Source organism: Malus sylvestris, chromosome 6, assembly GCF_916048215.2.
Source record: "Malus sylvestris chromosome 6, drMalSylv7.2, whole genome shotgun sequence".
Taxonomy (NCBI): domain Eukaryota; kingdom Viridiplantae; phylum Streptophyta; class Magnoliopsida; order Rosales; family Rosaceae; genus Malus; species Malus sylvestris.
The window spans coordinates 616197-633336 of record NC_062265.1 but is presented as its reverse complement, the minus strand read 5'-3'; the positions used below and the strand labels follow the sequence as shown (position 1 = coordinate 633336).

Sequence of the window (17140 nt, the reverse complement as noted above, 5' to 3'; positions counted from 1 at the left end):
AACACAAATTTAAATCACATTAAAATTATTTTTAGTGTAGATAATATCGTTTGTTTGAAAAAAGGAAGAAAAAAACAAGGATTAGTTGGGGAGACTTAGCAAAGCAGTCCAACTTTTTGAGGGGTCAAGAAGATTCATTGGGACATTTCTGCCTCTATTAACTATCATCGTACCATACATGTACAATACAAGGGAAGAGGATCCTCTCCTGAGTTCAGGATGAGAATCGTCTTGATCATGAAATTTTAACCGTTCAAATTTAATCTAATGATTGTAATTATTATAACTTTTAGAGGACCTCCTGTTTCGAGCTGTTGGATTAAATTTGAACAGTCCAAATTTCGTGATCAGAATAACCCCCATCCTGAGCTCAGGAGAGGATCCTCTTCCCAATACAAGCTTAAAATTTATCTCAAACTACTGGCCGCCCTGTGTTATTTTGGTAACTTTACTCCATTTTTAAATCTCTAATACTCTCTAAATGAGTTTTCAATTATAATTTAGAAAGAATTAAAAAAATCAACTCCACTGTTAAGATAAAAATTCACTAATATTCTTTATTTATCTTAAGATAAAAATTCATTTGGGAGGTCTTAGAAGGGCAAAAGGTGCTTTTGGTGAATCTTTATAATTAAAGCTAACTGATTTATTTAAAATTAAGTGATTTGATTAAGTATTTATTCGTGGCCCTAGATTTTTTTTTCCTTTAATAAATTTATTTTTATTGAGAATAAAAATTAGTTAATACCTAAAAATTATTCGGTTAAATCTCAGTGTTTCGCCGATGGAGATGTTTTAAGATTTTGAAAGATTTATATCAGTTAAAATCTTAGTGTTTCAAAGATGGAGATGTTTTGAGATTTTGAAAGACTGAAAGATTTATAAATCCATAAAGTTTACTGAAGTTTCATACATTTTATGTGAACTTTAGGTAAAATTACTAGGAGTTGGGGTGTAATTTTCTAACGCTTAAAAAACATTATAAAATCTCTCTAATTAAAGTTTTTCTTTTTAAAAATTGTCTTAAAATTCAATCATAATTGAATGGATATAGAGCTGTATGAGTTGAATAATATCTGTAAAGTCGTTTAAAATTTTTAAACTCGTAATTAAATACTTAGCTAAAATATCTTCTTCGTGTTTTTTTACACTATTTACTAGCTAATTTAGCCAAAATTAAAATAAATTGCTCTAATTCATTCTCAGATATCATACTGAAGCACTAGACCCAGTCATCCTCTAATGTAATGGCTTCCATTTCTTCTCTCCAATTCCAGTTGCTATCCTTCCAGGTATGTTTCTGAACGCGCTTGCATCTCCTCTGTCATACATGGCGCCTTTTGCAATCACGATACCAAATTTCACAAACTACTGGCCGCCCTGTGTTATTTTGGTAACTTTACTCCATTTTTAAATCTCTAATAGACTCTCTAAATGAGTTTTAAATTATAATTTAGAAAGAATTAAAAAAATCAACTCCACTGTTAAGATAAAAATTCACTAATATTCTTTATTTATCTTAAGATAAAAATTCATTTGGGAGGTCTTAGAAGGGCAAAAGGTGCTTTTGGTGAATCTTTATAATTAAAGCTAACTGATTTATTTAAAAGGGTAAACTATCAGTTTACCCCCTGAACTTTCACCTCACTTTCGATTTCCCCCCTGAACTTTTCTATTAGAAAATTAAGGACTCAAACTAATTTTTTTAGCCAATTTGCCCCCTACCGTTAGTTTTTCATATATTCCATCCATATTTCCGTTAAGTGAGACCATGTGCATAACATGTGAGTATAGTTAAGTCATTTCAATTTAAAAATGATTAAAAACTGAAAATAAATAATAATAATAATTTTCCCTCTATTTTTTCCCGCTAATTCCTATCCTCAATTTTAATTTTCCCTCTCATTCCTATGCATGAGAAATAACATATGGTGTTATTGTCTTCATAAGTAGCTAAGTTAATCTTTTTTTTTGAAGCATGTACTACCATTTTTATTTTCTCTAACAAATTAATAATTTGACAAATGCTCATGGTGTTATTGTCTCCAAAGCAGTGCATTAATATAAGAAACATGTCCATAAAAAAGACTAGGGTTTCTTATATTAATGCACTGCTTTGGAGACAATAGCACCATTAGCATTTGTCAAATTATTAATTTGTTAGAGAAAATAAAAATGGTAGACAATAACACCATATGTCATTTCTCATGCATAGGAATGAGAGGGAAAAATAAAATCGAGGATAGGAATTAGCGGGAAAAAATAGAGGGAAAGTTTTGCTTTTTTTATTATTTTCAGTTTTTTAATCATTTTTAAGAGTGAAATAACTTAACTACCCTCACATGTTGTGCACATGGTCTCACTTAACGGAAATATGGATGAAATATATGAAAAACTAACGGTATGGGGCAAATTGGCTAAAAAAATTAGTTTGAGTCCTTAATTTTCCAATGGAAAAGTTCAGGGGGGAAATCAAAAGTGAGGTGAAAGTTCAGGGGGTAAACCGACATTTTACTCTTATTTAAAATTAAGTGATTTGATTAAGTATTTATTCGTGGCCCTAGATTTTTTTTTCCTTTAATAAATTTATTTTTTTCAAGAATAAAAATTAGTTAATACCTAAAAATTATTCATTTAAATCTCAGTGTTTCGATGATGGAGATGTTTTAAAATTTTGAAAGATTTATATCGGTTAAAATCTCAGTATTTCGATGATGGAGATGTTTTAAGATTTTGAAAGACTATGAAAGATTTATAAATCCATAAAGTTTACTGAAGTATCATACATTTTATGTGAACTTTAGGTAAAATTACTAGGAGTTGGGGCGTAATTTTCTAACGCTTAAAAAACATTATAAAATCTCTCTAATTAAAGTTTTTCTTTTTAAAAAATCGTCTTAAAATTCAATCATAATTGAATGCATATAGAGCTGTATGAGTTGAATAATATCTGTAAAGTCGTTTAAATTTTTTAAACTCGTAATTAAATACTTAGCTAAAATATCTTCTTCGTGTTTTTTTACACTATTTACTAGCCAATTTAGCAAAAATTAAAATAAATTGCTCTAATTCATTCTCAGATATGATACTGAAGCACTAGACCCAGTCATCCTCTAATGTAATGGCTTCCATTTCTTCTCTCCAATTCCAGTTGCTATCCTTCCAGGTATGTTTCTGAACGCGCTTTCATCTCCTCTGTCATACATGGCGCCCTTTGCAATCACGATACCAAATTTCACAAAATTATTTGTTTCAATTTCTCACCGTTTTAATTTTGGCTTTGAATTCCGAATCATAGCCCTCGATTTGGGGCTCAAACTCAAACCATCGGACCCCTTCACTCCTACTGAAACTTAGACCCGAATTCGGCCGGGTTCGGGGACTGAAATCCAGTGAGAGGTTTCCACTGAGAGCCATTGACGGCTCGGTTGGTTCTGCTGGTGACGACCACACATCTCCTAATGGTGAGGTAGCGAAGACTGAGAACAAAATTACCATAACAAATCTCAAAGACTCAATCGGAAAATTGCAGGGAATGATCAGCTCCGTCACCCCATTGGTCTTTTCGGTAACATTTTCATTACTAATATTAGGGTTTCTCTTACGGGAATGTTTTTTTCTTGCTGGGTTTTTGTTTCAGTGTCTGTACAACGTGTACATTGGCTTGCGGTCTATGCATTGCGACTGGTTTAACTGTAATATGCTTTCTTTTCGGGATAATGATCAGATGCGACAACGAGAGGGATTCGATTTGGCAATTGGTTTGTGTATAGCAACTGCATTTGTGGTCATTGCTGTGAGAGTGTTTGTGGTTAGGAAATCTAAGTACGACCGCCCTGGCTCTGTCGCTGATCTTGTTAGACGCGGCCAGCTTAGGTCTGATAGAAGAGGCATGTATGATTTCAATCCTTATCACACTTGTTTTCTCATGGTCTTTGTATAATAATCTTTGATGAGACGATAACTGTGAAGACTTAAATTCCGATCGTTTATTTCACAGTTCAACGCCTCTCAAGTATGATGACCCGTTCAATAATCCACTGGTCAAGCTTGGTAAAGGAAATTCAACTGTAGAGATGTGCGGAAAGGTTTATCGCCTAGCCCCTGTTACGCTTACAAAGGAGCAGCAAGTTGTCCATCAGAAAAGGAGGTCGCGCGCTTACCAGTGGAAGAGACCTACAATTTTCCTTAAGGAAGGGGATTCAATACCGCCGGATGTTGACCCTGATACGGTTAGGTGGATTCCTGCCAATCATCCTTTTGCAACCACTGTTGGTGACATTGACGAAGACTTGGCACAAAACAATGTGTATCAAAAACACGGTGTTCCATTTCGAATTCAAGCTGAGCATGAAGCACTGCAGAGGGTAAGTATCTGTAATTCATCATCACAGTTTTCGGCACAAGGGGAAAGGAATTTCCTTTGCTTCGACTAATATTGCAATAATTCATCTTGACAATTTCTGGATTTTCATTTCGTAGGAGCAAAAGTTGAACAGGTTAGTGAATGACTCTAGCGATGATAGTGATTTTACGAATGCATTCAAGTCAGGTCCAAAGTCACCTGACCGTGGGGAAGAAAGCCGCATCAATAAGCAATCAGGTAACTTCAATCCACCATTATCAGAACGTGCCCCAAATTCATCTCGCAGTGTGCCACCTTATGAGGAAATGCATGACTGAATATGATCTTGGCTTGTGTTTGTATTTGTCGTCTGTCAAATTGCTACACAAGCTTGAATTCTGAGTTGTATGTAATTAGCAGGTCTAGATATTAATTGAGAATTTCAAGTTTTGGGATATGATGTAGCCAGTTCAGATACCGGTTTTAAAGTAAAGGATGAAATGTATATTGAACGGTGTTGTAGTTTCATCTCTTACTGTTCTAGTAGATCTCAGTATAACGCTCTACAATGGTGCGTACTCCCCTACTTTATCTTATGTGTTTAAATTTAAATTTACTGATTTCAGTGCTTGAATACAGCGAAGGTCAGTTAGTAGTTATGGTGAAACTGAATCATCCACATGTTTATTGTTGTTTTGACTTCGATATAATGATGGCCTTGCCGGCCCTAGAACGATTTGCTTTGCCATTTTGACATGCTTTGGATGAGAAGGAGCTACGAGAAGATCAAAGGGGAAGGTTTTGATGACCAGATAAAGGTCGAGTTTCTTGAAAATATGCACATGCCGCGAGCTAGCTAATTATATAAAGCATTAATTTGGTGTATTGAGCAATTGTTGAATCAATTTTTTTTTTTTTTTTTTTGTCAAACGATAAATTTGTTAGATTAAATGTTAGATTGTTGAATCGTTTGAAGCTGGGATTCAATAAAAAAAAACGACAATACAATTTCATTAGCTGGGATTCAATACATCTTCCACAATTGCACAGAGAGATAGGTAACAGAACAGGAGAACAACAATACAATTTCATTAACTGCCTTTCTATCTTTACAATCTGCTATTTATCTGTTAACGAGTAACTAACTACTAACAACCTTGTACGGATATCATCATCCTAATATGCCATCTGGCAATATCCTAACATTTAGATCTAGAAAAACGACAATACATTTACTTTTAAAACGGCCCCGGCCATCACGTTTATGTCGTTGATCCCGACTACGAAATTGATAACCTGCAGTCTTGTACAAAGATACGTAATGTTTTATCAGTTCCATCTAAGGCAAAAGCATTTTAAAAATAATGATTAACATTCTCTGCTGGGGAACATGATGAACTGAACCACTACTATTAAAAATATACCAATTTTTTCACAACTTCATCCAAGTCTCAGAAAATATTTTGAGGATGTTGTTCAGGCAATATCTCATGATTAACAATATGATTTTTCAAATTATCTTGACAACGCCTCTCCTCTTTCTCTCTAACAATTTTATATATTTCAATATTTTCTTCGCATCTGTATTTAGACTGCTTGTGCAAGAATTTAGTCACATTCGTCCCTTGTAGATTACATACGCAAAAGGAGGATTAGGAATTTTCTATTGTTTTTACACATATATATTATTATATAACTACATATATAATTAATCTTCATCTACCAATAGTGTAGTACCGTTAAATTTCATGAACAGTGTAGAACCGTTAAGTTTCATAAACAGTGTATTAAGTTTCATAAATAGTGTAGTACCGTTAAATTTCATAAACAATATCATAAGTTTCATAAACAGTTCATGCGAGTCAGTTTTTTTTATTTTAATTTTTTTAATATTAAAATTATGTCTTTTTCATTAAGTTTTAAGTTCTTTTGTCATTTTTATTAAAATTTAAGTCTTTTTTATTAAATAAAATTATAACATTGTTTTTTATTAAAATAAACTTAACCAAAATCTTTGAGTAAATTACATAGTAGCCCCTCAGGTTTGAGGTCAATTACAACCCCATACAACAACTTTAAAACATTTCACTTTCATACATCCAGTACCATTTTATTTCAAAATAACACCTCCGTTAGATTTTCCATTCATTAGTCTGTTAAATGCTGACGTGGCTGCCACATTTGTGCTGATGAGGCTGCCACGTGGCAAAAAAAAATAATTTTTTAATTTTTTTTTAAAAATACCTAAATCTTCTAAATTAAAAAAAAATAAAAAAAAAATAAAAACCCAGAATCTGAACAAAACCCCACCCCCGTGAACCCCTATCAGCCTTCTTCTTCCCTGCTCCCATCTTCCCCCACCCCATACCTGCACCTTTGAAGGAAAAAAAAAAAAACCAGAGAACAACCCAGATCCCATATCCCCGCGAAACCCATACCCCATACGACCACCCCCCAACCCAGATCCCATTACCACGCCCCCCCCCCCCCGACGCGAAACCTAAACCCATACCCCATTCGGGTGATGACGAAGGACCTTCGTGAAGAGCAGAGGAATCAGAGAGAAAGCTCTGCGGTACAGGCCGCGATGCAGCGCAGGACCCAAATTCACCGCCACGAAGACGACCAGAACGTTGAGCCCATTCCGACCCAACCCCCGACCCTCATCCCACTCTCCTCACTCTCTCTCTCAAACCCCAAACCCCCCAGATCCAAAACCCACACAACTCCGCCGGGTCACCACCGCCAACGCCTTCCTCCTCAGCGGTTTGACCCTCCTCCCACTCTCCTCACTCTCTCTCTCAAACCCCAAACTCCCCAGATCCAAAATCCCTACCTTCTTCCCGCTTTCTATTCGCCCCAACGCCAATCCTATATCCATCACTTTCTCTCCTCCTTCTGCTTTCTCACTCATTTCTCTCCCTCTCTGACTCTCTCTCCGGCAACCCCCCCCCCCCCCCCCGGCGAACCCCCCATATCCCAGATTTGTGCTTTTTTTTTTTTTTTTGCTTTTCTTTTCTGGGTTGAGATCCCATTAACCCCTTCCCCCACCCCCCGCGAACTCAGATCCACACAGTTCGGTGGTGTTGGGATTGGGAGTGGGGATGAAGATGGTGAAGGGAATGATTTTTGGGAGGTGGAATTTGTGGGATTGGGTTGCAGGGAAAAGGCGAGGCTCGGGTTGGGGGGAAGGAGGATTTAACGGGAGTGGGTCGTCGGGGGGGGGGGGGAGGTGGGATTTGAAGGGAGTGGGTCGTCGGGGGAAGGGGGATTTGAAGGGAGTGGGTCGTCGGGGGAAGGGGGATTTAACGGGAGTGGGTCGTTGGGGATGGGGGTGGGATTTGACGGGAGTGGGTCGTCGGGGGAAGGGGGATTTGACGGGAATGGTTCGTTGGGGGGTGGGGGGGGGAGGAGGAGGTTGTTGCGCTAGGTTTCTGGGGGGATTAATGGGGAGGTGGGTTTGGGATTAATTGGTTTCTGGTTTTGGGGGTTGCGGGTAAAGCTTTCAAGTTTTTTTTTTTTTTTTTTTTTTAATATTTAGAAGATTAGATTAAAAAAAAATTAAAATTTTTTTTTGCCACGTGGCAGCCTCATCAGCACAAATGTGGCAGCCACGTCAGCATTTAACAGACTAATGGATGGAAAATCTAACGGAGGTGTTATTTTGAAATAAAATGGTACTGGAGGTATGAAAGTGAAATGTTTTAAAGTTGTTGTATGAGGTTGTAATTGACCTCAAACCTGAGGGGCTACTATGTAATTTACTCAAAATCTTTTTTCATAAAAATTATCTTAAATCTTTACGTCTCCAGCAGTGCCAAGCTAAATATAGCCTCGAGCTCTTTTTCATTTTACTTCATCAAAATATATATTTTTTAAAGAATAAGTGCCGGATTATAATTTCATTTCCAATTATGTAGGAGCTATATTTTAGTCTTTTCAATATTTATTGATTTTTAGTATATTGAGAAAAACTATGGTATAACACTTGTACATTCTACTATTATGTATTATTCACATGATTCAATTAAGGAAAACTAACGAAAAATTCAAAAAAACTTCTCTTTTAACGAAAAACCCTTTTTAAAAGTATAGCAAAATAGTGACAGTTAAAGGTAAAAATATGGTTTTTCGTTAAAAGTGAACAGTACCGGAAATGTTTTTATTAAAACTCCCTTATTTAAAATAATTAAACTATTATTATGTATTACTCATACATTCAACATATGATTTCAGATATGACACGTGTAGAATTGAGAGCCATTTAGCAAGAATTTTTTTTTTTGTTGTTGTCGAAATTAGCAAGATTTCGCATAAGCTTTTAGTTCACACGACACCTTATCAAAATTAAATCTTAATTATTAATCAGATATGATTTCAAGTTACACGTATCAATTCGTGAGCAACTCTCCAGATTTCTGATTAAATTCTTATCGATGTGACAATTTTGTCCTTTAATCATTTTTCAAATTGAGTTATGTGTGTCGATTTATGAGCAAATATCTAAATTTCTAACTAAAATTTTATTAACGTGACACCTCTTATCTTCAACTTCACGTATCAACAAATAGTGTGCATTGAGTTCCATATATCACAACTTCCATCTGATACATTCCTCGGCAATTTCTCTCATCTCCAATAATTTGTCAACTAATTCTGCAATGGATGACCGCTCGAGGTCAAGTTTCAACACGAAACTGAATGGGTGGAGCGGGTCGCCAAATGATGAAAGAAGATAAAGGAAGACGATGCTAGACTACGCACGAATACATAACTGGTGTCCACTGCAACAACCTTGTGGGCTCATGATCATCTACAACAATCCCAGTGGGGGGTGGCACCCTCATGGCCGCAAATTCAAACGCCGAAAATCTGGGGAATGAAAAATTTATGCACATGTGTGATAACTGATGCAGTGTGCCACACTGACACACTGACTCATAGTTACCCACTACCCATACAACTTTTCATCTGGTGACCACTGCACAGTGACGAGCCATACAATTCTGGGCAGCCCTTTTTGCTTAAGATTTTTTTTGAACAAACGATATTATCTAATTTAAAGATGAGGGGGTGAGTTTAGCCTCACAATAGGCTAGCAACAATTTGGTTTAAATTTGTCTTTTGGGAAAATTGAATCTAAAACCTTTCACTTACAAATAAAGAGAAATATCATTAGACCATAGTATTAAGTAACATCTCGAGACTCTTTTGAGAGATTATGTTTGGCACACTATTGGAAAATTGGCTAATATTGAACGGAGGAGGATTCTCTTCTCTCCAAATTCTCTTCTTTTTCAGTTCTTTTCTATTTGAACGGTCACGAATCACGATTAAGTCATGTTAATATCTAATGTTGACTTTTTTATAAAGAGAAAAAAAAAAGAAAAAAAAAAAGTGAGTGAGGGGGGGATTGGAGGGGATGAGATTTAGAGGGAAGATAATTCTACACTATATATTGAACCCCTTGGCCTCGTTTCATAGAGAGGATTAGCTTGGATAAGACTATTCACTATATTAAAGACATTTTAAAGGAAGAAATGAATGACAACTCCCAATTTTGTCCAAATTAAAGATTACTCACGAAGAAAAGTCGTCCCTTTTCTTATCATTTTTGTGCGGACTAGTAGAGGTATATTTTCTTCATGATAATCAAATGAGGCCTTTAGCACTCCCTTGGAGATGGCCTAGTAGGTTTGACAAGATTTTAAAGGTCACTATTTAATTTATTCCATATTAAGACATAGGTTGCACTGGAGACTGAAGTGGCTGCCTAAGAATCTCCAGACCCCCCCTTCCCCTATTCCCGCCAGATATCTGACTCCCCATATAAAAACACTCGGCAAATCCAGTACTACATTTGGCTCTTGAATATGGTTTATTTAAATAAGGACATGAAAATTGAAGAGTCAACGACTCAACCCAGTCAGCTAAGCTTTCTTACTCTATAATCTCCAATCCTAAATACTCGAGCTACTTTATCATACACGCATCAAAATTGAAGAGTAAACCTGCTTGAATATTCAAATGCACTGCAATTGACAAGATGGACGTCCACAGTAACACTGCACGAGTTTGCAATTACTCGTTTTTGGCAGCCGCAACTTGTCTTGCACCAACAGAAAAGAACTCGGTGATGACTTCGAGGGGCATGCCTTTGGTTTCCGGAACCTTCAAGAAGATGAATACAAAAGAAATGACACAAACCGCTGCGTAAATCCCAAAGGCACCGGATAGGCCCATTGAATCAAGCATCACAGGTAGCGAGTAAGTGACGATGATGTCCCCAATCCAGTACACCAAGGCGCAGATGGCAATGCACAGGCCACGCACCCTTGTGGGAAATATTTCGGAGCACAGGATATTTGGAATTGGCCCATATGCCATGACAAAGACGCAGAAATAGACGATAACACAAGTGGTTGATAGTACTGCATGAAGAACTGAACCCAAGGTCAAAAGGTTGGTAACCACGAGAATGATGAGTGCTACTATCAACACTGGAATCGTAGTCAGCAGCAGCATCCTGCAACATGGAATGCACCAGTTAACATTTGAACTCTACACATGTTCCTTGTCACTTATTCCAATTAATAAGTGATGTAGCTAAAGATATGACCTTGAATGTGAGCCCCCCCTAACCGAAGAGTTTGAGCTCAGATTATAAAAACAAATAAAAGTAGAGAAGAATAAATCACCTTCGACCAGTGATATCCATGAGCTTTATGGCCAAAGCTATACAAGGAAGCATCAACAATGTTGTGAATGCACTTATAAGGAAGGATGAAGACGTTGAACTGAGACCCAAGTCTGAAAGAAGTACTTCAACGCCTGCCTCTTCAAGAATTTGAGGAGTGTAGTAGAGAACCCCATTTATGCCAGAAAACTGCACAATTATTTAACACTTCAGTCATTAGCCTTAACCCAGTGAAGATTACAAATTGAGGTTAATTACCTACTGAAAAAAGAGAGTAACTTAACTAATTGCCCAAAAAGGGAGATACTTTAACCGTGAATGTATTTAGAATTATTGTTTATAAAAAGATAGAGATAAAAACTTCAGAATTATCTGTAATGATTTACTACCTGCTGGAGAATCTGGATTCCCATTCCAACTAACAATGCATGCTTAACTCCTGGTTCAAGCAGAGCAGCCCATATTGGTCCTTTTGAAGCTGTTTCTGCTGGATGAACCATTGCAGGTCCAACAGGATGCTTATCCATGAGCTCTTTCGAATAAAGAGCCGGCTGACTAACCAGAGCAGCAGCCTGGATAAACTCACCTTCTGTAGGAACATCAGCACCAGGAAGTGACACAAGGGACCCACGACGGGAGCCTGGGCCTCCCTCCTGATGCAAATATACCCTTTTAAATCCTCCTTCCTTCTTTCCATCCTCGCCTTCTCTCTCAGACCACTTCCATGCCAACTGCCATCCGCCACCGATGCCTGTGCTGCCAGATGTCTCCCCTGTTCCTTGCATGAGACTGCTGTGCCGCCTCATGCTTAGAGCACTGCCATGGGAAGCAGGGGGCACTAAATCCTTTTCCAGACTTGTTGCCTGACGTGAAATCAATGGACTATGCAAATTGTCATCTGAGTCTCCCCCAGCACCATCAGATCCATAGCCCTCACCTTCCCCGTGCAAACTCTCTTCATCCCATTGGTCAGTCTTAGGCCGATCTGCTGTGCTGAACATGCTGCCAAAATTAGGGAAAAGCATGCTTCGGGTACTTGCAGTCTCTGGGAAATTTTCATGAACACTACCAAACAGAGTGACAAGAGGGTCCATTAAAGGCACGCCCTGGTTTACCATGCTTCCTTGGCGAGAAACAAGACTAATAAGAGAACCCTGTCCAGTGACAGGTCTGGCAACCCAGGAAAGGCCTTCTTCAGGTCCATATAACTTGATTTTATCTTTGTCAGCTGGATCCTGACTATCGCCAAGCTCATCAGCTGGGCCTATTATGTACTCTTCTATTGATGTTTCACCCCCAATTCCAAGACCTTCAACCAGCAAAGCCAGTTCACCTATAAACCATATGTGTTAGCAACATTTACAATAAAGGGGCATAGATTTACACAAATAGAAAAGCTTGACATTTCTATAAATGCTCAATCTTATATTAGAGTGTACTTGTCACTCTTAAAACTCCTAGTCTAGCACAATATCAACAGGTTTACGAAAACAATATTGATGTGCAGCAAACATATAACAATCTCAGCATTATTCAATGTTTGGATTCGATCGAAAAAACAAAAAACAAAATCAAAGAAACCTTTGGACCTTGTGCAAACATCTGCATACCTTCCTATACTCGTTTTTTCTATTGAAGTTTATATATAACAACCACAGAACTGCAGTATGCTAAACAGAAAACATCTGCGAAAATTTCTACATTTTCCTACAAGCATTAGTAAAAATTAATTAAATGTCTAAACCATTTTTATACAGCTGAAAACTAATTGCCTAAATAAAAAATAACACTAAATGGGAAACCAAAGGAAGTAATCAGGGCATCTCTGAGCAATCTTTTACACATAAAGACATTATGCAGCCTTTTGCCCATAAAGATATTATGCATCCTTATAGTCGGATAAGGCTTTGTTGTTGTTGTCATTGTTGTTACACGCTCTGGTTTACCAAACTAAATTTCAGTGAATGCTGCATGAATTATGATATGAATGTGGACAATATTGACGGTAAGGGGCATAGATTTACACAAAATCAACAGGTTATGCATGCAGACAGTTATGTAAATGCTTAATCTGAGATTTGAGTGTACTTGTCACTCTTAGAACTCCTAGCCTAGCACAATATCAACAGGTTTACAAAAACAATATTGAGGTGAAGCACACATATAACAATCTGAGCATTAATCTATACGTGGCAAAGCAAGTGAAAACAAAAAGTAGAAACAGCGATGACGAATCAGATTTTTATGTGAAGCAAACATCTAACAATCTGCGCATTATTCAAGAAAGCGTTTGGATTCGATAAAAAAAAAATAGAAAAAAAATGAAAGAAACCATTGGACCTTCTTGTGAACATGTGCATACCTTCCTACTTGTTTTTCTATTATGTTTATATATAACAACCAGAGAGCTGTGGTATGCTAAACGGAAAACATCTGAGAACATAATTTCTTCATAAGTAATACAGTTTCCTACGAGCATTAGTAAAAATTAACTAAAATGTCTAAACCATTTTTATACATGTGAAAAACTATTTGTCTAAATAAAAATAGCATTAAATGGGAAACCAAAGGAAGTAATGAAGGCATATCCGAGCATCTTTTACACATAAAGATATTATGCAGCCTTTTAAACGCTCTGGTTTATCAGACTAAATTTCAGTGAATGCTGCATGAATTTGTGATATGAATTTTAGTATGCAATACCAAGCGCCTTTCAATGTATGAGTCAACACTAATTAAGAAGTGGTCCACTGTAACAAGAGATGGATTCTAAGCAATCTGGAAGCGGATCTATGCATACAAACAAAATATGGCAAGCCAATAGCATGGAACAAACCAGAAACATCTTCAGTGCCACGTAACTGCTGGAGAACAATCTTTGCCTCAAGCATCCTGCCCTTACTCACAAGCCATCGAGGAGATTCAGGCAAGTAAAACACCGTTAACCCAAAGTAGATCAAAGAGGGGATGGAAAGAACCCCAAGCATCAATCTCCAGCTTGGTGAGTCCATCAGTGACATCCCAAAAACCATACAATAGGACAGAAACAGGCCGCCTGAACCAAGGAACTGCGGAAGAGTATTCAAGGATCCCCTTATATCTGGTGGGGCAGTTTCAGATATATAGAGTGGGATGAGAGTAACTGCTAGGCCGATTCCAAATCCATCTAACAGCCTTGCTATACATAGTACATAGACATTGGGTGACCACACCATTACCAAACCACTCACAAAATAAAAGACTGAGGATGCTATTAACATTGGCCGCCGACCAATCCAATCTGATATGGCTCCTGAGCAAGTTGTAATAATTGTTGCTCCGATGAGTGACATGGCCACAACAAGGCCTTCCAAAGAACTCCCCAAGTCGAATTCTTTCGTTATGTAAACAATAGCCCCTGGAAACATAGAGGCAAGAAATAACTATATATTGGCTCTAAACTGTGATTCAAATGAACAAACCATATAAAATAACTGTGACTGGGAAATGCTTAAAATTCACTTCAAACATGGGTTAGTTTTAAACTCGAAAAGATACTGATATCGAAAATCTGTAGCGGATAAGTACCGGCAATTGTGGCATTATCCCATCCTTGCAGGAGGTTACCAATTGTAGCAGCAATAGCCACCAGCACGGCTCCCTTCTTCATCTTTTCGCCAACGAATTATGATTAAAAACGAATGAACGAATGAGACCCCCAATCTCAAAAATTACCTGAAACGAAAATGTAGCCACATCAGAAAACTTGAAAAATCATTCAAACAAGACCCAGATCCAACTCACTCATAAGTAGCCACTCCTCACTCCAAAAGGGTAAATAGGTCTGCAATTGCATCTCCCATAAGCACTTCAAATTAAGATGCTTGATGCTTACCTCGTCCTTCAGGGGGTCAGAGAGAGAAAGAGAGAGAGAGAGAGTGTGTGTGTGTGTGTGTGCGCGCGCACTGCAATCTGTACTTCCAGAGCAGCAGGGTAAATATCCTAAAAATGGGTGATGGGTGAGGACTGGCTTCGGTGGCTAGCTGGCTGGTCTTAGGCGGAATCTTGGTATAGAGACAAATCCAGCCTCAAGTTTTGCAATATTTTACTGATATAATTTGCAGATTAAGATCCAGAATGGCTCCTCAGATTCATTTTCTCAATCGAGATCGATCCACAGCAATCTGGAGAGAAGACAGAAGAGAAACAGAGGGACAAAGAGATGGGTTTAAGAAGCAGTTGGCCAACAACCCTTCAACATCCGTCAGCCACTTCACTCACTCACTCTCTAACTACCAAACTGAGTTGGGTTCCGGATAACTCGGACAATTGTCAAACAATGGAGCAGGAGCACACCCACAACCAGAACAGAAAACCCACCAAATCAATACAACAAATGCCCTACTTCCAAAATTTCATGTATTAATTTAAAGGACAGATGAACATTTAAAAATGGTTCCTACTACTACCACTATAACAGTGAGAGAGAGAGAGAGAGAGAGAGAGAGGACCACTGTAACGGTGAGAGAGAGTGACAGAGAGTGTGTGTGGATGTAGATTGCTTCCAATTTTTTATTTTTTATTTTTAAATGATTGAAGCTGCCAAGTTCTTGACTTGTCCGGTTGTCCTATATTATTTTTATCTTTATTTCCCGGTCACCTGTTAATCAGTTACTTTGCTGCTGATATTTTTTGTTTGTTCGGACTTTTTCTCCGATTCCGCCTTTCTCCGCTTCCTTTGGATTCAGAAAATTAGTCGGGACTCGCAAAAGAAATTCCTTTAATATTTGTTTTGTCTGAAACTTTGAAGGGGACAAACAATGACAGATGCTTGTTTGACAAAAAAAAAAAAACAATGACAGATGCTTGCATATTGACGAAAAAAGCAAAAATAAAAGAAAAAAAAAACTAAAATTGGAAGATAGAGATGGGCGACGGACCGCAAATTCAATAAACTCATATCCGAATCTATCACGAATGATCTCCACTAGTTCCTCCTACCATTTTATTTCTAGTTCTTATTCGTATCAATCATCGCTTTAATCAAATAAAACAAAAAACATAACAAAATGAAATAATAAAAAAACTAGTTTTAAATGACACGAAATTGAACTTTTTTTTTTGTTCAAAAAAAATATTGAATAACTAAGATTGAAAGATAAAACGTGCATTGTAACAACCATTAGCTTTTTTTTTAATCTCTTCCATAAGTTTATTTTAATGTTATAATAATGTCAGGTGGACTAATTTTATGGACTTGGATTGTCTGCCCTCCTAGTTGTGTGTCCTTCCATGCCCTCCTATTTTGTGCGGTAATGGTTAAGTCACGTTAATATTTTATATTTTTATTATTTTTTGTCTTATTATCTTATTAAAAAATTAATATAAAATATTGACGTGGCTTAACCGTGACCGCACAAAATAGGAGGGTATGGAAGGGCACCACAACTAGGAGGGCAGACAATCCTTGTCCTAATTTTATAGCCTAAATTTATAAACAATGTGATGTGTTATTAATATGAAATTTGCACATTAATCAATATTTAATTAAAATCTTATTATCAACAATCACATCATATAAATTTTAAAAAATATGATCTAAATATATAACTTACCTAACATTATGCTTAAAGTTATTATCCACAAGTTTCCTTAATAAATATATAACTTTCATAACATTATGCTTAACGTTATTATCCACAAGTTTCCTTAATAAATTTCTATAAAAGAAAAGTTAACACACATCAAAGTACAACTTTTGAGATATGCATACATCCATCATGAAATTTTGTTGACATGTGGAAAGATATGAATTTTTGAATAAGGAGCTTGTTGTGCAGAAGCACACCACGGGCCCCACACGCACCCACATGTCGGTATTGGGAAGAGATTGACTCCGGATCTCTCCCACCAAGTTCTAGGGATCCGGAGATCCGGATCATTGAAATTTGATTAAACGGTTACAATTATTATAACTTTTAGAGAAGCTCTTGATTGTAGCCGTTAGATTAAATTTCAAGGGTCAGGATCTTCGGATTCCTAGGATTTGGTGAGAGAGATCCAGAGAGGATCTCTTCCCGTCGGTATTGACAATATTCCCACCACTTTAGCCGTCCAGG

At 37.1% G+C, this 17140-nt stretch overlaps 2 protein-coding genes across 3 annotated transcripts; one reads left to right on the top strand and one right to left on the bottom strand.

Annotated features, from left to right (window-relative positions):
• The first annotated feature begins 1146 nt into the window (after positions 1-1146).
• Positions 1147-4914, top strand: LOC126626395 (protein MULTIPLE CHLOROPLAST DIVISION SITE 1). 2 transcript variants are annotated; one of them, XM_050295717.1, is made up of 5 exons: positions 1147-1292; positions 3299-3568; positions 3728-3894; positions 4001-4367; positions 4483-4914. In XM_050295717.1, exons 1-5 carry the CDS (start codon positions 1248-1250, stop codon positions 4681-4683), a joined length of 1050 nt encoding a protein of 349 aa, XP_050151674.1. In that variant the 5' UTR covers positions 1147-1247; the 3' UTR covers positions 4684-4914. The 2 variants fall into 2 exon arrangements, with proteins under 2 accessions (XP_050151674.1, XP_050151673.1); XM_050295716.1 differs by lacking the exon at positions 1147-1292 and adding an exon at positions 3008-3166.
• Positions 4915-10204: 5290 nt separating this feature from the next.
• LOC126626394 (monosaccharide-sensing protein 2-like) lies at positions 10205-15535 on the bottom strand. Its single transcript, XM_050295714.1, has 6 exons — positions 14917-15535; positions 14610-14756; positions 13879-14439; positions 11432-12375; positions 11044-11231; positions 10205-10871 (listed from the first exon to the last, which is right to left on the bottom strand). The coding sequence occupies exons 2-6, from the start codon at positions 14689-14691 to the stop codon at positions 10427-10429; spliced, it is 2220 nt and encodes a 739-aa protein (XP_050151671.1). The 5' UTR covers positions 14692-14756; positions 14917-15535; the 3' UTR covers positions 10205-10426.
• Positions 15536-17140: the final 1605 nt, after the last annotated feature.